Source organism: Buteo buteo, chromosome 1, assembly GCF_964188355.1.
Source record: "Buteo buteo chromosome 1, bButBut1.hap1.1, whole genome shotgun sequence".
Classification (NCBI taxonomy): Eukaryota; Metazoa; Chordata; class Aves; order Accipitriformes; family Accipitridae; genus Buteo; species Buteo buteo.
In genome coordinates this window covers 56,788,408-56,810,897 of record NC_134171.1, presented here as the reverse complement: position 1 = coordinate 56,810,897, position 22,490 = coordinate 56,788,408, and the positions used below count along the sequence as shown (strand labels likewise).

At 38.5% G+C, this 22,490-nt stretch overlaps 1 protein-coding gene across 5 annotated transcripts in view; it reads right to left on the bottom strand.

Annotated features, from left to right (window-relative positions):
* The window catches only part of NFKB1 (nuclear factor kappa B subunit 1), a 63,230-nt gene that overhangs the window by 19,354 nt on the left and 21,386 nt on the right, over window positions 1–22,490 (bottom strand). For 2 of the 5 annotated variants that reach the window (XM_075031908.1, XM_075031888.1), the window contains 11 exons: window positions 22,252–22,292; window positions 19,546–19,644; window positions 12,200–12,348; window positions 10,490–10,653; window positions 9,553–9,711; window positions 7,457–7,561; window positions 5,464–5,555; window positions 4,740–4,878; window positions 2,157–2,279; window positions 1,371–1,460; window positions 6–197 (listed from right to left, as the gene is read on the bottom strand). In XM_075031908.1, coding sequence (XP_074888009.1) covers window positions 6–197; window positions 1,371–1,460; window positions 2,157–2,279; window positions 4,740–4,878; window positions 5,464–5,555; window positions 7,457–7,561; window positions 9,553–9,711; window positions 10,490–10,653; window positions 12,200–12,348; window positions 19,546–19,644; window positions 22,252–22,292 — 1,353 coding nt within the window. Of the gene's footprint in view, window positions 1–5; window positions 198–1,370; window positions 1,461–2,156; window positions 2,280–4,739; window positions 4,879–5,463; window positions 5,556–7,456; window positions 7,562–9,552; window positions 9,712–10,489; window positions 10,654–12,199; window positions 12,349–17,223; window positions 17,315–19,545; window positions 19,645–22,251; window positions 22,293–22,490 lie in introns of those variants that run through there. The other 3 variants (XM_075031918.1, XM_075031898.1, XM_075031928.1) reach the window with 2 other exon arrangements.

Sequence of the window (22,490 nt, the reverse complement as noted above, 5' to 3'; positions counted from 1 at the left end):
CTTACCCTGCCACCTGCAATCTGCTTCATCTACTTGAGTTTTACAGGAAGAAGCAGCATCCTCCTCCTCATTATCAGCAGAGGTTCTGCACTCAGTCCTCTCCATAGTTTCCACTTTCACATTATGTTTCATGTCCCATTTGTCGCTTTGCTTATCGGAGCTCTTCCCATCTTGTTCAGCTGTGCTATTTGACAGTCCTTCAAACAAAAATTAGTATCATTAGTGTCCAGTACTGTTGCTTTTTTATGCAAGTGATAAAGATCAACTACCCAAACCCAAACCCTAAAGAACACGATACAAAAATTTACTTTGACATAGGTGTTATCATTAAACACTCATGAACCATAATATTCCAGATGCCAACACACACGGACAGTCACAGCAATGTAACTTGCTCTAAAGTAATGTTATGTTTTTGACAGCCTCTGCTTTAAAGATAAACTTTTATATATAACAACAGATATACATCTCTCTCTATGGTACAAGAATGCAAGTCTGAAGTATTCCCAGGAAACCTAACAGAATTATTCAGATTTAATTCTTTTTTTCTGACAGCAAATTCATCCCTGAGACTTAGCAAATAACTACAGAGTATTCAACATGTAGATTTGAAATTACTTTCCTATTTTAGGAAGCCAAGAACGCCCTTATTATTAACTCAATCTTTTCCATTGACTTTTATGTTATTTCTCTGGGCTACTGTGGAGTACCACACTGTGGCAACCAAGTAAGATACTTTTTCTCTGGTCTAGGCCTTGGGTCACCTGTAATCAGCACGTTCAAGGAAGCTAAAGGGTTGTTGCTTGAAACATACACTGAATGTAGAAGCACGCAGAGGGGTTTTGGTGACTGCTTCTCAGGAGTTCGCAGTAAAAAGGAACATGCACACAGCTCTTAAGGTGGACTTGGACAGAATTAAAGAGAAGTAGGGCAGTATAATCTACACAAACCCCTCTGCTGTGAGAGGTTCTAGAAAAGACTGATTCAAGGGAAAAAAAAAAAGCGCCCTCCCCAGCATGCTTAGCTAGACCTGCATGACACTTCAGCTGATACTACAGAAGAAAATAAACATGGTTAGGACAAGAGGAAATGGCCTCAAGTTGTGCCAGGGGAGGTTTAGATTGAATATTAGAAAAAATTTCTTTACTGAAAGGGTTGTCAGGCATTGGAGTAGGCTGCCCAGGGAAGTGGCGGAGTCACCATCCCTGGAGGTGTTCAAAAAACACGTAGATGTGGCACTTCAGGACATGGTTAAGTGGGGATGGTAGTGTTGGGTTGACAGTTGGACTTGATGATCTTAGAGGTCTTTTCCAAACTTAATGATTCTATGATTAATTCAACTGTTGCAAGAACGACATTTTTACTGTTACCATGCTTCATTCCAGCATTGGACTTTGTTGTGCCAGGGTGGAAATGCATCCCTCCAAAAGCAGAGTATCCATATGAAGGGTAACTGAACCCTAAAGAAAGAAAAAAGATTAAGAATTCATAGAATTACGCCCTAAAGCAATGGAAATACCATCTAGAAGAACACTGAACATAAAGAACTGAAATTTTGTTTTCTACAGCTTTTGAATGCTCTGCTGCAAGAACCAAAGCAATGCTCTTATGATCCTGCATCTCAGATATGCTCTGGCTTCAACAGATAGAACACAGTAGAAAATTTACTAAATAGTATCTCAAATTTTTTAATAGTTCCTTGCACTAACAGGGTTAATTTGCCAAATTCCACTCCTGGTCCCAGAAATAATTAAGAACCTGTTTAATTTTAAGCACCCAAGATGGTACTTAGCTGAGCTGTCTCATGAATTTCAGTGCCTTTTGAGGCCCCAGGAAGCAACAAAGCTAAGGTATGATGGATTCCTGACTCCCTCAACTAGAAAGGTGTTATCTGTAACTTAAAGCTTCAAGGAAGAGAAAAAAAGAAGTCACCAGGAGCCTTATATCCAAGCAGGAAGGCAAAGGAGCTGATGAAATATTTAGAAAACAAGGAGATGCTTGACTGAAATGAGTAACACTGGTACAAAGACACGAGAGTCAGGTTTCATCTACTTAAAAGATGACAAAATCCTCATCACGTTTTAAAAATCAGAATAAACACCCGTCCTGCTTGAAGCAGAACCCCTTCCCCTCTTCACGCAAAACTGCTGCCTTACCAGAGCCAGCACCGCCACCTCCCCCTCCATACATGCCACCGCCTCCTGCGCCACTGCCTCCACCATAGCCATCAGAGAAGTTTGGCATGAGCTTCTGTCGTTTCCTTTGCACTTCTTCTTTATCTGGGTTAGAAGGAATAGGCAGGATAAGGAGTCTCTTACTGGTGGCCACGCACAGAACAGGATGTGCATAGAGAAAGCATTACTGAAGTTTACTAGTTTATAAAGGAAAATGCAGAGTGCTGTAGAAGAGTCAACTTTCTTCTACCACCAAATAACAGAACAACTTTGTAGGTAATGGAGCAGTGAAAATTCCTGTGAGAAACAAGCTAGCGCCAAGTCCCCAGCCAGACCATCAGCATTGCTCCAGCCTGCATCGTCTCTTCAGTTATGTCAGGTGCCTTGTGCTCAGACTGGGAGGGAAATGTGCACAGATGTCTTAGGGGGCTCAGAGCTTCCTTCAAAAGTGTCTCATGTGCTTAGAGCCCTGGAAATCAGTGATCCCAAAATTATTCTATGTCTAAAGCCAAGTCATAAACCAGCACAAGTGCCCCGAACCACAAACTTGTTCAAGAAAATTTGCCTTTGGGGAATATAAGCATAGGCTTTTCCACTAAGCAAATCTACTTCAGAAATGGACCTTTATCAAAGGGTCAGCAAATCACAAGGCACTTTGATTTCCAACAGTACAGAGTACCTGCGGTGCACTTTGAACTTTTGTGTAAGGGTAAGGATGGCAAGAAATGATGAAAACAACGTTTGCTTGACATGATTTACTTAAAATGTCAAAAAAGCCACCAGAATAAAGATAGCTTATTTGCAGGCAGGACATAATACTGTCAAACCATGCTGAGCCACAGTAGAAATAAAAGCCTAAATATTTTATAGTGTAAGTACAAAATAATACATAGCCCCCCTGGAAAGCAAAACACAAAGATTTAAAAGAAGTATCCCAGTGACTGAGGAAGTGAAAATGTCACAACAAGGGCTACAAAAATAGGGATACAAACACTACAGGGGTTAAAATCCAGTAGAACTGTTGAGGAAAGAACAAAATATCCTTGGTTCATTAAACAATCTAGTAGTTTTCAACAGCCATATGACAAAAAGAAATTTCATGCACAGGCACATCAGTCAGTGCATCAAATGAGATAGCTGAATACATGAAACAGTATTCTGAAAAGTACAAGTGCATTATTTCCAGGCATACAAGATCTGTAAGTATGTATGCATGCATACACCAGGCATACTCACACTGACGAGGAGAGAAAACTCTAGAGAGCAATCTAGTCAGAGAAACAAACAAAAAAATCCACATACACGTCTAAGTTTGTGTGAACACTTGCAACAAGGCAAAAAACCAGTTCCTAAATGGTAATTTCATGATTAGGTTGTGCAGGGGATCTGAAAATGCACATAACAATGTTGAATTAATTTTACTCCATTAAGAGGCACTTAAGAAGTTTGCTTCAAATCTGGCAACTTTGCTCTGCAGTTGTACACTTAACTTTCCATAAAGCTTGTGCAAGAGATTCCTGAAATCATTACCGATACAAAATCCTCTAGCAACTATAAAAGTTTTTGTGAATGCATGCTTTCTGCTAGTTTATTATAATAGGCGTAAAGTAGATTCACTTGGACATCAACCACCACCCCTCTCTCCTCAGCTGTCCTTAGTCCATTACCACAGATGCACACATATTTTAGAGATTTTGACAGGGTATTGATTTCAACACAGCTCTAAGTCAGGCACTGAAAACATCAGGTACTGAAAACTGCAAGATTAGAACTTAATAGTGCAACCTGCAGGTGGGTAAGCTGTTAAGGGAAAAATTGTCTTAGTACAATGAAACACCAATTCTGACTTGGGCTTCAAGGCATTTCTGTATCATTAACATTATTGATATTTAAAACCATGATTGCTGCTGCCATTCATGTCAAACATTTCAAATGTAGACTTCAAAGGGCACAGATCTGCAAGTTAAGCTTCTTTTCACTAAAAACTTAGGAAGCAGGTCTGATGCCAACTATTCTACTTCTGCTAAGCGACTAATATTTTAACACGAAAGATTGAACCAGCACTTTCCCTGCTCTCACAAGAAGTGAAAGCAATTAGAAAATTCAGAAACATGAGTGAATTGTGAGGCATGATGGTAAAAGGAGAGAACTGCAAAATACATACTTTGTCCACCAGATACCAACCAGTCTTTGGTTTAAGGTTTCGTCTGTACTGACAGCAAAATGTCCTCAAGATACCATTTTGCAGAAACTCGGAGGAAGAGAGTGCCATCTACTGTATGGACAGCCATGCATGCATGCAGGAAACGCAAGGAGTAAGCCTCACTAGGAAAATACTCACAGATTTGCTGCCTACTAGTCCAACAAAAAACTGACAAGCCCATTACAGAGCTACCACTTTTTGTATTAGCTTCGCACAAAACAAGGACACAAATATCCTGTTTTCTAAAAATAACAATTGAAAAAAAACCAACCCCTCATCCAACAAGTCCTATCTTATTAAAAACACCCCTAGGGACCTTGCAGTTTCTGTTTCCAATATCTAAAACAGGTTTAATGAATTACCTTTGATTTCCGGATAATAGAGAAAAGGCTTTGGTTCGCTCGTTTCTAGATCAGATTTCCGACGCAGTTGTACAAATACAGATGCTGGCTTTGTGATATTGACATCTCTATACTTGGGTGTTTTGAACACAATAGCGAACTGTGAAGGAAACAATGATAACCACATCTATAAGGGAGCATGGTTTCTGACACCTTTGCTTTCATATTTCTGTTATTTTGTAGGAGTTGGTTCAAGGCTTGGGAAGCAAAAATTCTTAGCAAAAGGCTGCTACAACAATAAACTTCCATTTTAGTTTTCAGTTGCACTTTTGAGTCCTAGAGCCTTTTGAGAAAGACAGAGTTGCCATGCAAAGTATCACCACACCACCTATGTTAGTACAGCATTGTTTGTCCCTTCATCATTTAGCATCTATTCTGTGGCTTTCTCAGTGTGTTCACAGGAGCTCTGAGAGCTTCTTGTATATCCTATCCCAATTTACACTGGTGCATGTTAAAGCAATGGGTCTATTTCCCAATTTCCTTGCACTGTATTCCAAACCTGCCTAGTTACCTAATGTACGTCTTTAAAGAACAGTTAAGATTGTATTATTATTAGGAGGTAACCAACAAAAGAAGTGGTTAGTACGGAATACAGATGCCTTCACCTAATTTACTACCTATAATATAATCCTAGTTTACAGAGATGAGAAAATCATTAACAAATAACAAATGCTCTGTTACTTACCTGTCTATGTACATCTGTAGGAGAAAAGTCTCCAAAGCCTTCCCACATACCACCATTCTCATCCTCTTCATAAAAACGTATTTGAATATCATCTGCAAAGAGTGAAAGAAACTCTCTTTGGGATGTTTGTGCATTTGTTCAACCTTTGGGAAGTTTGTGCATTTGTTTAACCTTTGGCTAAGTTTATTTCAGATAAAAATCAACATGGTTACTTTCTGGCTGGATGATAATATTACGACTAATACATGAGTTATCTTTATCTATTTTATGAAAACATCATAGATAACCCATTTTTGACATCAATTGTAGATCAGCCTAATTCTAATGACTTCACTGAAGTTGCTCTCTATTTACTGAGCAGCAAAAGGAGAACTAGGTTCACTACCTCTTCCTGTTCTAGGGCTATAAAACATTCCAGAGGAGCTTTATTTGGAACAAACATGTAGGGAGGGGAGAACTTGAAGCATGAAACATAGAAACCGCCCTCTCTCCTCCAACAGTTTCAGTTCAAAAAACTGTAGCAAAACCTGAAGTGCCACAGTTCAAGTTCCGCTTGCTGCTGGCAGAGTGCCACTTCGGAGCTGTGGCTGAGAAAGACGGCAAGGGTGTGAGTGAGCAGCATGTCAGCAGTCATCTCTCACCCCCCAAACACGGCACGGGCCAGAAACATGTGATTTGGCTTCTGCTCCTTCAAACAAATTTTATTTCATTCCCTTTGGATTTATTTATTTATATTTTTAGGAGAAGCTGGGAAATATCACACTAGCATATTTCTTTCCCCAGCACTCCTGGTGAGAAAAACAGAAAAAGTCTATTCTATCTTAGGGTGACCGACACAGGACAGGCTTTTGAGACTGCTTCCTCCGATCCACCACCTGCTAGTCTCAAGACTGTGAACCACCACTTCCAGTCCTGCTGTCCTGCATGCTCAAGTTCCTTCAGGCAGGAGGTTTCTGAGAGCGATGAGGTCAGGGGAAACCCCGATCCAGCTGAGGGGAAACCCCACCTCAGGGCTTCCACTGAGTCAGACATTTATTTATTTATTTTGTGCACAAGAGTTACATTTCATCTCAGTCCTTCTAATAGCAGAGGGTATATACACTACTGAAAGAAAAGAGCTTTTTCAAAGTTCCTAAAAGCCCCCCAAGCCCTCTCTCTTTCCAAAGTGGTAGAAGAACATTTGCAAGAAAGAGAGGTGGAAAAGGACAGCCTACATTAATAAAAACTGTCAGCGTGATTTTAACATGCAGGGACTGATTCCAAACAGGTGAGAACAGGACACCTGCTCCACTGTGCAATCTACACCAGGGACTCCCAGGTATTACCTATAGCTGAAAAATGCAAAGAATTTCTCTCACTACCATTTTTTTCTTTTTACTTCAGCCCAAATACTACAACCAATCACATTAACCATTATCTTCCTATCCAAAACAAAAGCATCCAAATCCACACTGCCCAATCCTGACACATTCATAGCCATGAGCAGAAATCACCAAAATGAGTCTGTGAGAAGTACCTGTTTACACCAAGTGAACTCTACCATTAGCATATACATAAAAATGAAGTTACTAGCAGCAGTGCTGAACACATTCAGTTCCCATCAGTGGTTAATAAAGAATGCTCATACTTACTCTTTATAATCAGGAACTTAATAATAAATCAGAAATTTTAGAATAATTCAGAGCAGATGTTAGTTAATGCAGTCAAACATCACCCAGGACCCCCCACCCACAAAAAAAACCCAGAACATGGGCAAGGGCAGAAATTGGAGAACAACAAAGATGATCACATGGTCTCTGTGCAGGCAATACAAGCTGAATTTGCTTTGCAACAGACTATTTATTTTCTGGACTGCTGGCCTGAATTCCAGAAAGGCTAAGTGCTTACAAGTCCTGCTGTTATCAGAGTGGGAGAATACTGAGGCACCACAGCAGGCTTCATGTGTACTCCAGATGAACACCCTGATGTGCCTTACAATAATCAGGACTCTTACCTTTCTGAACCTTGTCACAGAGAAGGTAAATCTCTTCCCCTCCTGTTACACACCCTGCTGTTCTGTCCATTCTTACGATTTTTAAGTTGGAGGCATTGGGAGCTTCTATTGAAAGGAAAGATTAAAAAAAATGCTTACCTTTGTAACAGTTTCAGATTTCAAAAATAAACCAAGCACAATACACAGAAATGCAATAGAAAGACAAGCCTCCAATACAACCTACCTAAATTTGTCTGGTTTTTTAAACATTAATAAATCCACAGTTTTTCAGCTGAAAGGCATAATCTTGTATCCTCTAAGCTTTGACTGAACTGTGAACTATAAAATAAGGCCCTGGCCATTCCAACACAAACACTGCACTAGTAAAGTAGCACAGCAGTGAATTGCATCCAGCACTCTGCACTAATACTAACTTTATGATAAGAGCGTGTTACAAGAGAACATTGTTTCTTCTTCCGTGCTTTCTTGACAGCAGGACGCTTTTGAGAGCTGTTCCCTGGATCTCACTATTTCAATGCAATATGCAATGCTTTGCTTTACACTGTGGCTCACTTGAAAGCATTGTCAGTCCTTGGCCAACATACTGGACTGTGATAAAAAAAAGCTCACCTCCACGGACCTTAGTAGAGGCATCAATGGATACCTATTGGTCCTCAAGACAGAGCTATCATCTGGTAAGTAAAAGCAGCTGTGATAGACAGTTATGCTACCACAAGTTGTGTCTGCTCTGTGGAAGAGGCTTGAAGGGTACCAATGAAGAACATCAGAAAAAAACAAAACCCGAGAAAAATCTTTTGGAATTAACAACCAAGAATTCACCTTGGGAGCTCAGCAACTGACATCTATGTACCAACTTAAAACAGCAGAAACATGCATGCAAAGTTTCCCCTCTATTCGTCTTCTTAGCTGGAGTTAAAATTTTGATGGTCAGATTCAAAAGGATAAGATCACTTCAATTGGTTTTATATATGTCTTGATACCTGCTCTACCTGTGATGATGCTTTGTCCTCCTCCTCGTCTTTGCTTTACAAATATTCTCTATCATTATGAAGGTGCGAGATAGAGTAATGAAAACAAATGGAATCTGTAATTGTTTCTAATGAAAAATCAAGATTCCTTGAAGGCACTGCTTGGTAAATCACCTCAGCCTCCAGATGAAAAGGTTGTGTCTTCTCATCCAGAAAATGCAGGTCACTTATATCATAATAACAGCAGACACCACTTTTTTTCACTCAGTGAATATATGCAAAATACCTGTGCTACATCACTACATTCCCCAATTAATAGCAAGCCACAGACTATATTGGAAGAGCTGCATTTAATACCTTTTCATCTTGACTTTGTCCTTAAAAAGCGATGATATAGACATGACTGTTGCATGAAGAAAAAAAAATGGTACTTTTTCTGAGTCATTACAGAATGACTATCAGAAACATGGTAATCCACAGCTACAGGGAGGACAACACAGGCAGCAGAAAGGGTTCAGGTAAGATGAGTAAGTGTAATTGAAAAGCACAAGGGAAAACATGAAGTGAAAAGATCCACTTAAGAAAAAGACAAATAACACAAATAGAGGGATGTAACAGAAGTATAAAAAATATTGATGAGTCTAAAGGAAATGGATTGAGAACTCTGGCTGTGTTATTCTCACAAAACAAGGACAAGCAGATGGCCAGCAAAACTGAAAGGTGTCAAATTCTCAACACGATTGAAGCATTTTTTCCTCACATCTTTTGTGACAAGGCTTTGTCATAGAAAGCAACCGAGAACTCTGCAAAATTCAAGCATTTCTTATGAATATACATCAAGAATTCACAAAATCCTCATAACAACAGTGGCAGGATTAAACATGCTAACAGCAAAATAAAATCTTCCTTTATGGTTTACATCACCTTCTATTAAAAACCAGAATGATACCATGTGTACTTGGATAGACATGGGACCAATTATCCATGGGCTACTTACTTGTTATTTATCAAATAACAGACAAGCAGCTGGGCTAGATGAGTCTACGTATAGCACTATCTACATATCTTTTTTGTATGTACAAAAGCTTGCCCCTTATTAAAAAAGTAATTAAAGCCAAATATACTTACTGCTGTCATATATTGCATCTGATATAACAGGATCAAGTTTCCGTGTGAAACTACCATTACTATCAGGAAGAAAGGCCGTAAACATAAGACGCACCACACTGAGATCCATTTCTTTAGTCTGCTGTACTGCTGCCTGACGAATAATTTCTCTTTCTCGTTCTGCAATCAATAAGTAGGCAGATGAATTAACACAAGGGGTAGGGGACCCATAACAAAACAGAGAAAGCATTTTCCAAACATTGCTATCAAAAGGCACTAATAGCAAGGAAATGTTTTCATTTAGTATCCATTGGCTTCTTTCTTTTTAAGCAGAGAGGATCAGCTATTCACAATATACTGCATTCATCTTGCAGTTTGTGAATCAGATATTATTTAAGATAATGTATGTAGATAAGAGACATACAGAAAATTACTATTTTCTGCTCTCAATTTATAAAGGTTGTGAAAAGGACAAAAGCTGCCACTAAGGACGCTTGAATGCCTGGTATTAGAGTGATAAAGAGAAGGCTGGTCCCTCTCTACAGTGCCTGAAAGCAACACAGACAACAGGTTTTACAGGGATATGGGTGAAATGCAGCTGAAAGAAACAGTATTCTCAAAAGAAGGTCCCTAAGCTATTTAAGGATATCATGTCTTGCAGCAATAATGCAAAATGACTCTATCAGCTGATTAAACAGGGTAAGAGCAATGAAATATAGGTGCAGAGGTGGGTACAGGGAGCTATGGAAGGAAGTTGCTCCATTCTCATGTGCGTGTTGACAGCAAAGACTCTTTGGGATTCCCTAAAACATGTCAACAACACACCACCTCTTAAGACACATAGCCATAGGCTGTTTTCCTACCCAAGGTCTTTTTCTGGCTAAGAATTTGTGTTTCCAGAAGTTAAACCGGTTTTTAGTAAAAGACCTATTAAAACCAGACCATCATTTCTACATACCAGTTAGCTGTCTGTCTCCACATCCTTCTGCCTGCAGATAGCCAAGTTCAGGATGCACCAGGAGTCCTGGGTTGTATCCTTTTTTACAAGCATCTATCATACGTGTTTCCAGAGTTTCAAACACTTTCTTCTTTGTGACATGAAGTATTCCAAGATTTGCAAACCTGCCAAATTTTGATCAAGGGAAATAATGCTCCTCTTAATGCTTTATGCCAAACCTGCAGCAGGCAGTCTCCTTCTTACCAGAGGCAGCTACACAACTGAAGTCAATGGATGACTCTATAGGCTTACTTAGGTGCTCTTAATTCTTGAGGACAAATTTTCCAGCAAGAAAAATTCAGCCAAGCTTACAAAACACGTAAAATGTGCACCATTATATGGCAGTGATCATATGGGTGCACGCATTTTCCCATGGTATAAGTAGTAATCTATTAGGTTTTAGACTTACACTGTGGAAGCAACTTACAAAACATTTGAAAACCTGGTTGTTACACTTGGTTTGCTCTGTCTTAGCAATGACATTAATATGTCATTCCATATGGCTGTTACACAGAGCAACTGCTCAGAATAAGCTCCATCCGATCAAAATGATTTGGAGAGCAAGCGAAGAAACTAGAAACAGTGCAACATTTTCCAGAGGAAATGTTTTAGGCAAGGCTCTGGACATTCAGCGAGACACTTCAGGTATCTATTTGAATGAAAACTTCCATAATACAAGATCTGCTTTTGTAAAAATCTCCTGGCACATTTAAAAATCAATTAGATCTGGAAGTATGAAAACAAGACAATAACTCAATTTTCATGTGGGTCAACTGAGGATAGGAAAGCTGTTGCTAAACATCTGATGAAAAACACGACAGGTTAGGAAATGAGCCAAACTTTTCAAGATGAAAAGGAACATTTCAAATAAAGCTATTTAAATTGTTGCGCTTGGTAAAGTTAGTGCACTGGGCTTGGACATCAAAAGTTACAGTTTAAAAGAATCTCTCTCTCCCAACCTTCTCAGCTTTTTAACCTTCATCTTCTTCACCAACAAAGACATTCTTGAGATCACAGAACTGAAACTCACAGCCAGCATGAAACCTGATCTAAGCCTGAAAACATAGACAGGAGCCTCAGCTCCATTTACTGATATAAACAATTATTCTTTTAAATTAAACAAGAACAGACCAACTACAATTTCACTAGAATCCTACTGCTTTAAACTTAAAAAGTTTGACTCATTTAGTATTTTCATGTTTATACGCGTCTTGCATTAACTTAAAATTTACTAACCTTATTTTCTTAACGCTTTTCACTATATTCCTATTGGCAGACTTTAGCAAAAGTAAAATATTGATCAAAATGGTAACAAAAGCTTTTCTTCAGTAATTTTACAGTCCCTCTCTTTGATCAAAACTACTTACATTTTAAAGAATGGGCTTACAATACAAATTTGGACTGCACACCAGGAGATTGAAACTCTACAAATTCTAAGTGAAAATTATTTGCTTAAACCTATTTAGCTTGCTTAGGGCAAATTCTACAAAGGTAAACAGAAACCCCATTTATTCTTCTATTTAAGATACACACAAAACACAGATCAGAGCGTGAAGACTAGCGTTCCACTTAGCTGCCTCTTAGTAGTATTGCTTTGTATTGCTTCTTACAGTGTTTATACTTGGTTCTCTCTCTTTTAGCCCAGCTTTACAAATGAGTTGGCAGACTTACCCTACAACCATATCTTTAGGTCCTGCATTAACTGTGCATACTCCATCTTCACAAAATTTACCCACCAAGCTGTGAGCGTGTAAGTGGACATATTTCCCATTAGTAACTAACTGGACGATTACTTTTGCAGGTCCAACGTAATTGCAGATCTGTAAACAAACAAATAAAAAAAAAGTGGGATTGTTTGTTTGTTTTAATGGAACAAGTAATGATTCCAGTTGAGTATTTTCTGTCAGCTGAGTACAATCAAACTTAAATAGGAGAAATGTGTATGCATTTCCTCATGAAATACAAACAATAAACTAACTGTACCAGATCATCAAAAAGAAAAGCCAACACTTTTTTTGTAACTAAACGTGACATACAAATGGCAGGAGTAGTGATCAAAAAAGTTAAGAAATAAAACAAAGCTAAAGGAAAGCAACCTTCTATTTCCCAAATCATGAATCTCAGTTTTACATTCTGGCCAGTTACTCCACATTGCTCTCCTTAAATTTCAATCAGTACATCAAATTCACAATACACATTGTTACATGTTAAGAAGCATATAGAAAATGCACATATTCAACAAAAACCCCTACATTATTTTGCCCAATTTGAAAACACTTTAAAAAATTATTTTTAAATATTATGATTGTTTTAAAACACTTTGGTCTCATTGCAATGACTCTTTAGGTACAGACTTTAAAGTGAATTAATTCTATATTCATAGGTGTTTTGTTAGTTCAATATGCTAAATCAACATATATTACCCAGCCCACTACGTATTTCCCTTAAGTGTACATGAGGATATATGCTAAATCCCCACCTAAGATTTTGCAGGACTGGAACTATGATAAACTGGGTGCCTTAGTATAGCCAACTCTGGAAGACTACAAAGCGTTTTTTCCCTGTTATAGATTCTAATCACCATACATTTTTTAATAGCTTTTAAAATTGTGATGTCAAGTAATGCCTCAAAAACCCCTGTAAAATTACTAATAACATACTGTATTGGTAAGTTTACTTTGCATAGTAATACTCTTCAAGTCAGTTATCAGTTATGCACCACTTTCAAATTATGCTGAATATAAAATTACTCCACTTTTAAAAAAGCAAACGTTACCTTCCCTTCCAATTCACTTAATTAACCCTTTTATCAATGCTGGGTTTTTTCCCTCCTCCTCTAATTTTTCTTCTAACTTGCCTTGGGCAAAGTTCTTTGTATTACAGCAGCTTATAGATCTAATCAACCAAGATATTAAAGGATCACGATAAACATTAAAGTGATGAATCAGTGATGAACTGAATACTTAAGGATATATTGTTGATAAAATGCTGATAACCAGGGATTGCCACAATTTCACCACATTACTAGGTCCTGCTAGCTTCCTTCACTCCAGTTAACCCCTCTCTTGAACCCATTCCATCACAGCTGAAACACTCTGCATACGTACAACGCGTGCCCTTCCCGTCTTCCTATTCACTGCTAAAAGCAAGAAAAATCCCAACTATGAAAAAGCTGTTCCAGGAGGAACAGGTGTGCAAAAGTCCTCTCATTACTCACTGCCTGCTAGTTAACTATATAATACTGTATTAATGTGCATTTTACAAGCTGCAGCTTCTAAAATAAAAAACATGGGGTACTCATGCTTCCCTCCTGTTCCCGAACTGCAATCCCTCCTGGACTGAAACAATACAGAGATGTAGAATAATCACTGCTTCACCATTTCCACCATTTACTAGCAGTGAGAAAATACAGAGCGCCCTACATAACTTTCACAAATTCATCTGAAAATAAAAATTTTTGTGTTTGGTGCTACATGTCACCACCTCTAATACAATTAACTTTTCAAGAGGGGGGCTTTTAAAAAATTATTTTCATTTTATCCCTCACTAAACAAGCCTTTCCCTGCTAAAAAGTTCCCAGCACATCTACAGCATTACATTCACTATGAGTAACATGCATGTTCTAGTATCATATCAGAAAAGTTCAAGACAATCCTTCATCAGCTGTAGAAACCACAGTGAAACTGTAGGTAGGACTGCTGCACGTCAAGGACTTTCCAGCCTCTGAAAGCAGAACATATAACTGCAGTGGTAACCAGATCACAATCTCCCCTTGTTACTCAGCTCAGCATGATCTTTGTAGTCTCTCTCAGGGGAAAAACAAGAGAGTTCTTAAAACGTAATACCTTATGTAGGTCATAAGGCAAGAAAGGACTATTTTTGTCATCCAGTCTGATGTCCTATGCTGCAAAGGCTACAGAATGTCCCTGAACTGTTTCCTACCTGTATTTCTTATAGACAGAATTTCCTACTTGATTTTGAGACATCCAGGTTATCTCCGTGCCCAGCAAAATAGCCTCAGTGGTTAAATATCATTACGTACCATAAATTAAAGTCTGAAGTAATTTTTCAGTGTCTTTGAATCATTGGTGCCACAATTTCAGAATAACTTAAAATTTATTCTGGCACTAAGATATACAAATAACTACCACCTTTAACATAAGAACTTGAAAAACACTGTCAAAGGCATTAAAAGGTAGATGGTATATTACAATGCTGAGTATCTATAGTAACCTAAGGATTATGGTGTTGACACAAAATCATATGCTCAACATGAGAGGGAGATAGCATGTGGGTGCGGTACTGCTCAAAATCAGACCTGTGATCTGAAAAAATAGCTACTGAACTTCAAATTAAAGATAGGGGAGAAAAAAGAAAATAAGGAGTTCCTGGGAAGAGCATAGCTGTAATACTTGATTACATCCTGTATTGAAGCAGCATTCAATTGATCTAACCTGATAAAGTTAAAATGCTGCAGGCGCACATTTATCTGCTGCTTCTGTTTGAGAGAGATTTGTCTGAGAGATTAAAAGGACCCTGTGAACTTGAAATCGAGTCAATTTCAAAACAAGAGTTGAAAGTTTTTTCAGTTATTTCACATCCTCCTGCAATCCAGACCCCAGCCAATTTTTTATAGTTTCTGAAACTTTACAAAAACTTCACAAGAACATTTTCCTACTTCAAAGATGTTTTTTCCAGTTACTCTTACAAGCAAGAAGTGAAACCAACTGGTCAACGACAGAAAGCAAATGATGGAAAAGACCATGGCAAACCTACAAAGCCAGCAACTACAAAAATACCTATTTCTCTTTCTAATCACTTTGTTATAGCAACGATAGCCCCAATTCTGCCTAACCTTCAGAGTGTGACTAGTGCTGTCCTCAATACATGAATACAAAAAGCGTTCCATAGATGAGGCATCACTCACTCTTTATAAACAGTATGTTTTCACAGAGCAGCATGATTTTTTTTTCAGTTGCTAGTTTAAGACAAAATACTTCAGATGTGGTACGAATTTTTTAGGCAACTGAATACTTAAAGGTCTAAGAATAAGCAATGTAATTCAAACCAATGGGAGCTGAAGATATTCTGATCCTCTGAATGTGAAGTCACTCTCATGCCAAAAAATACAGTTAGGTGCTCTGCTTTAGGAGCCCAACTAAAGGGACTTGGTGCCCCATATTCAGCCAAATTAACTATAGCAGTAAAAAGCATATATATCACTGAATTTTGCTTTGGCTGAATTTGGTGCAGTGCAGGATTTTAAGAAGGGTAAAGATTTATAGCAGAGTGTCTGCTCATTCTTGTCTCATGTTTATTCCTTAATTCAGCTGTTAAATGAATTTTTAACTTGTAATCAGCAAGCTATCACTCTACGATTTAATTCTTGTGGGGGTTGAAAAAGCAAACATGCTGCTCCTTCCTTTACCAAGAAGGCTCATCAACAAAGTAACTTGACTAATTTTCCATAAATTCCCCTCTTGAACTTGATGTGCTGAAATCCCCGATTTCAGTAAGAACGCTTATCTCCAAATTGAGGTATAATTTAGTATAGCCCCAGGACATGACTGGATGGGCAGTTCTCCTGTTCGGGCGCCTGGATTCAGGGCTGTCTAACTGGTATGCAGCTTCGAGTCACAAACTGAACTGCACAATGTCCAAATCCTTCGGCAGAGGGATGGTGCTCACTAGCTCAAGTACACCTCTGAGCAATCGGTTACTCAGTCTCTGGGCTGGAGCTGATTTACATCCAGCTAACAGAGAATAGGCAACTTGAGTTTGCAGCCACCCACGTAGATTTGCCCACAAGGAGATGAAAATTCAGGACATTTCCTTCACACCACTATTTTCAGCAAATTCTTTTCACACTCAAAACTGGAATAAGTACTTCAGTGTAAAACATGAATATGGCTATGCTAACTTCAGTATGCAAGATCAGGACACACATGGTAAATGTGTATGAAGGCCAGCTGAAATTTTCTGTGCAAGTTTTCTCACAATTTTTCAAATACATAAAACCAAGCAAATTATGAATAAAAAATGTAGATAGTTAAGTAAACTGGTGATAATATTAGACAACCCAGTTTTATTCTTTCTTCATATACTATTAATTGTTTTTTCCCCTGGACAAAAAGCTAATGATGAATAAGCAGCTCAGGAGCTTTGTTTTCAACTGTTCTAGATAGCAACATTTTCCAGCGTTGTGCTACATACACTAAGCAGACAAAAATGAAATTGAAATGAAGAATTTTAGGTAGCTTTCTACTGTAATCATGAAGCTTGTCATGAAATGTAACTTCATTATAACATGTTCAGTATCTACAACTTCTCTGCTCTCCATAACTACATGCAAAGTTACATAAAATCCTCTGAAAATGTAAGATGTTTTGTACATGATATTAGGATTACTGTTAGCAAAGACAGGGTTAAACAAAGGAATATAATTCCATAAACCATAAAGATTAACTCATTTTTTTATATTCTAGAAAAATACTACTGTTATCTAGACTCCATTTGTCATGACTGTGGTGTTAAAACAAGAGGTTTTAAATCAATTCCAGCTTGCTGGCCAGTGCAGATTTGTCTTAAGTGTAAATACTTAAGCATTGCAGAACCACTACACTAACTCCTGACCTACACCATCTCCTAATATATACACAGGAGGTGGTTAAACACGTAATTAACTACCGAAACACCTTGCTTAGAGACATAGCAAAGTCTTCAGCCCTCCAGCCTTTAAAGGAAAGGTACATCTTGACGTGTTCCAGCTCAGCTACAAGTTAGGGACTGGGTACAGGGGGGAGAAAAAAAAAAAAAAAAAAAGAAAAAAAGAAAAAAAGAGAGTCAATTTGAACAGTCTACATTATGCAAGATGTCATATCAGATAAATGCATTTTCTTTTGGCCTCCAATCCACAATCCTATGAAAAGGGAGTAGGGAGACTCCAATGCTTTTTTGTGCACTGAAGATGTCTCTTTTCAGGACATCCTGTGGTAGCTACTGGTAAATTACATCAGCTTTCTGTGCAGAGTTGGCCAAGTAGAAGAGAGATCCCAGTGTGAGCTGCACTGACGGCACCATGGACAAGGTTTAAGATCTGTCACAAAACCTCCTTTTTACAGTACAGCCAAAGCTCATGCCACTGTCCTTTCACAGCACTGTGATCAATGGAGATTTTATGCTGAATGCCTTGGCACAAGAGAAAAAAAAAACACAAACAAAAAAACAAAACCAAAAAAAACCCAATGCAACAAAAAATAGCAATCTTCAATTGTGCTCACCTCAGCTATGACAAGGTGAGCACCCTTTGACAAAACACATAAGAGACTTACAGGAAAAGGTGTGAAACACTTCTGTCTTTACTGGCACGACTTGAATCAAGAACAGGCACTAACAAGCAATGGCCTTGAGGAATTTACTTGTTGTGTTCCCTTGCCAGCCTCTCCCAGCAGGTGTTGCCATGTGGGGATTTGTACTAGAAAAAACCCAGATGCACAGAGTAGGACGCGAAGGAGGGAGGGGAAGGGACATATACATGTGCGTGTGTAAGTTTTAGATGAAATTAAAATCTGATGATCAATGAAAACAGAAGGTTTGATGGAAAACCAAAGAACATTTTGCTTTCTAGTTCACTCACAGAGAAATTCCATTTCCTGTACAGCTCCTCATTGTATAACTCCTTGTCATGCTATTGTGTGACCCATCACTCCTTTATAAAGTATCATTTGTATTATTATCAATACAGATTGGATTGGAATCCAAAGATCTGGCTCAACTGAGGTAAATTATTTTATATCTGAACATACCAGTGAAACTTCATTTATTAGTTCATCATTACTGTCACAATAGGAAAGGGAAAAGCAAGTAGATCCTTTGCCTGGGCTAGTAATTTTTCACAGCAATTTTGCAAGGCTATATGAAATCAGCTTTCCCAGCCTCTTCTCAATTCGCAAGACTAACACCCTAGGCTATCTCAGCCAATGCTGATGATTTTCCACTGAGTCATGCTCATACTGATTCATTATGGAGATGCAACTGTTCCAAACTCCAGCCTTTCTCAAGAACTACAGAAGAATTACACTCATACCGCAGAGAAAGCTGAGGAGTGGCACACACCAAGACAGAGGCTGACTGCTTCCCACTCTTCCCTCCCCTGCTCTCACCAGAATTAAAATACATTAACCCTGCTCCTCATGAGACAATCTCTAGTGTGATAGTTCAAAGAGGTAATGCAATACCAAGACTAAGACTTTCATTAAGTTAAAAAAAAATACTGAATACATGATACACAGTGTATCTTTTCTCCCTTTCCATGGAAAAAGAACTTGCTGCAAGAACTATAGGCAAAGACAGTTCTTCTCTAATCCTAGAATGATTAATCACCACTGTTGTAATCTTCATATTGTGCTAGCACAGAATGTTTCTTTGATTAACATCTTTGAATTTTTTCCAGGGGAAAAAAAGCCCCCAAAAACTTTCAGCAAACACCTGAACATAATGCTGCTCCTATTAAAATGAGAAGTTTTCCATTGACTTTAAAGGAATTAAGTCCCTAAGAACCGAGTATTCTAGAAATATTGAATAAGGAGTAACATGAACAGAAAAAGAAGGAAAACTTGCTAAATAGCACCTTAGAGTGAGGTGAAATAACTGACCAGACTGACCAGGCATATGCTTTGCAATATGCTAGAAGTGGTGTAATTAAGCAGCTTAGGCCTTGCTTTATGCTAAAACTGCAACTTAAGGAAGAGCTCCATTAGTCTGCATGAGGGCAGTGAGGCAGTAGGTGCAGGAAAGCTTACTGCTCAGCTGCTGGCAGATAAATACGGTGCCAAAATAACTCCACAAATTTGAAGACAACTTCCTTTTCAATATCAATTACATTTTGAAAGTTGGGATTGAAATGCAGTCAGTTTTGAGTAATTTCATACAAATTTATGTTGATATGCAGGAAGGTCCTACACACATATATATGACACTTGCATTCAGTTTGCAAAATTAATGATTTATGTACTTACTTTGACCTGAGGGTATGATTTTTTGTTCTTTTCACTAGAAGCACCAGGAAGTCCACCATGTGAAGGCCCTTCGCATACGTATCGGAAACGAAACCCCCTCTGTGGAAATAACGGAAAAGAAACTTGAAAGCTGTTTGGAAACAAAAAAAAAGTTGCACATACGCACCTGAGCGCATGCGCACACACACAAAAACAAGACTGGCCCAAACAGCCCACAAAGAGAAAGAAAAGTTACAACTGTTCATCCCTGAAATGCTGTCTAAGTGCTGGTTAACAAAGCACCACTGAACTGTAGCCCTGGAGAAACTGTTCTATTCTCACTCTTAAATGTAACAGCAACCTGAGATTTTTCTTTCAGTAAGTGAAGATATTTTAAAGCAGAGATCTATTTATATTCTCAAAACAAGATAAAAATTAAAAGATAGAGAACGCAAGAGCAGATACTCTCTCCCATGATTGCTGCTAGGTAGAGAGAATTGAAGCCAATAACAATCAAGGAAGTCCAAATCATCATAAAGAAAAGGAAAGGGATGAAACACAAATGCTTCTTCTGGGAAGAGCATGTGAAAGCTGTATCTCTGAGCGGAGCCCAGAAACAGCACAAAAGCTTCAGGGGACTTTGAATGGTTGGGTTTTCATCTCAGCTACATAAATAGATGTCTGAATATACTTTAGGGAACTGCACGATATTACCAGCCACTCTAGAGTACAGCTGTCCATTTATTCCATTTTTATTTAAGGAAATAACATCCCTTTTACAGGGTAATCTAAGGCACAAAAGATGTAACTCTTAAGCAATGTATTTGGAACTCTAACTCTACTTAACTATATTATTCCATGGCGCCCCCAACTTTGAATACTTTCAGATCTACTCCCCAGTCCTGCAGTTTCTGGCAAAATCCTCGTCTTATATAGGGCTCCCAATGTCTGTCCAAACAGCACCAGTTAGCATTGTATACTTTGTCAAGAACCAGTCAGCTTCTCTCTAACAGTAAACAACTCTGAATTCAAAGTCTGTATCAGCCGACAGTGAACAACCTGGTTCAAAAACTACTCTGTAATCATTAGCTTTAACACCTATCTCACTAAAGCCTTTAAAGTTTAAGAACTTGCTTCCCAGGCAAATGTAAAGATCTGACTTTTATTCAGATATTGACCAGACAATGCAATTCATCTTTAAGCATGTATTTGCCTTCCTATGGTGAACCGAGTGACCGAGTGTACCGCAAGAGAAGTGCCCAGCTATGATGAGCTTGAACTTAAGTTGTCCAAAAGGCAAAGCAACCTCTGCCGTCACAACACTTGAGATGACCCAGTCTCTCTTCACCTCTATACCTTCGATCCAACAGATCCAGCAGTCATCTGTGTGGCCTTCCCCAGCCTATTGCCCTTGCTATCCTAGCCATGTTTTCATACATACAGTCTTACACCCCGCAGCTGCCTCTTTGCTCTAAAAATGATCACAAGCACAGCACCCTGCTGATGGATCACCCTCATCACCCTGTTATAAACCATTACCCAGCTTGCCACATGGGTCCTCCACTACAGGAGCTGCTTGCTGAGAAGTCATGCAAGGAAACACTGGTTTCTCCTTAGGTACTGCACACTGTAGGCTCCATCATGCAAAGACACAGCCTGGTTTGGCATGAACTAAAACAACAAGGAAGAGGCAGTGTATTCTTCCAAGAGTTCACACTATGCTGCTGCTTCACCTATGACCATGAAGTGCCCCTATTCCTGAAGGGTTGCTCCAGCACAAAAATGTCTTTGGTGTGTGGCTGAAACAAATGTTCTCTACCACCTCCCACCAGAAGGACTGGATTGCGGCATGCTTCTGCAGAAGACCAAGAGGATGGAACAGCTTTTAGTCAGCCTCTTCCCCAGTACTTAACAGCTCCATAAGGTAGGATTCCATGCAACTGATCAGGAGAAGCAGGAAAGGGGTCTCCATACTGTAATAGCTTCAGGAAGAATACTTGCAATTGCTGATGCCACCAGTTAAAGGCGTACAATATCCTGGCATACTTGAGGGCAACCTTCACCCAGAAATTACTTTGTACATCAGCTGCATGAAAACTAACCAGTGCACTGGGATGACTTTTATACTGTCAAGAGGCGCCTGAGTGAGCATTTGCTACAGAGTCACAAAAAAAGTTACATTCAAGTATTTATTTTCATTTTTGGAGGGTTATTCAAAACAGCCAACTGTGACAAATCTCAAAGGACAACAGAATTTCTTTACTACGACAAAGCACAAGTCAAAAGTTCCTGTAACTTGGGAACAAAATGAAATGTTTTTATTTTTTCTTTCATGTGTTTCAAGAAACATGAAACAAATTCTAAACCCCTTCCATGTTTGGTCTAATCGTTTACATTTCAAAATACTGGGATACTGTAAGAATCACTTCTAAGATGAAGAGTCTATACTTAGCAAGACTTTTTTTTTTTTTTTTTAAACCCTCAGGTATTTTTTTGTCTTATGACACTTCCAGAGAGACACAAAGATGAAAACAGAACAAAACAGGAAACGATTTAACTACAAAAGTGAGAGGAAAAACTGCTCACGGTTAAGTGCCACATTTATTATGAGAGTTCAACCTCTTCAATACTCTTTTTTTTCTCTCATCTTACGTCATAATTTTATTCAAAGCTGAATATGCTGACGTAGCTACCTTAAAGATTTTCAAAATGTAGCGTTGTTCTTACCTGTTTTGGCTGTTCTATGATTTGAAGATATGGTCCATCTGCTAACATAAAAGAAAGAAAAGTCATAACAGAAATTATAGTTCTGTTACTACGATGTGTAAGTTGCAGGAGTAAAATTGATGTTCTTGAATGTCTTGAGATAAAATTTTTGAAAGCACCTAAGCATCTTCAGAATTTAAATTTTAATAAATAATTTAATCACTTGGCAGTCTGTCATTTCCAACATTCCCTAAGACCAG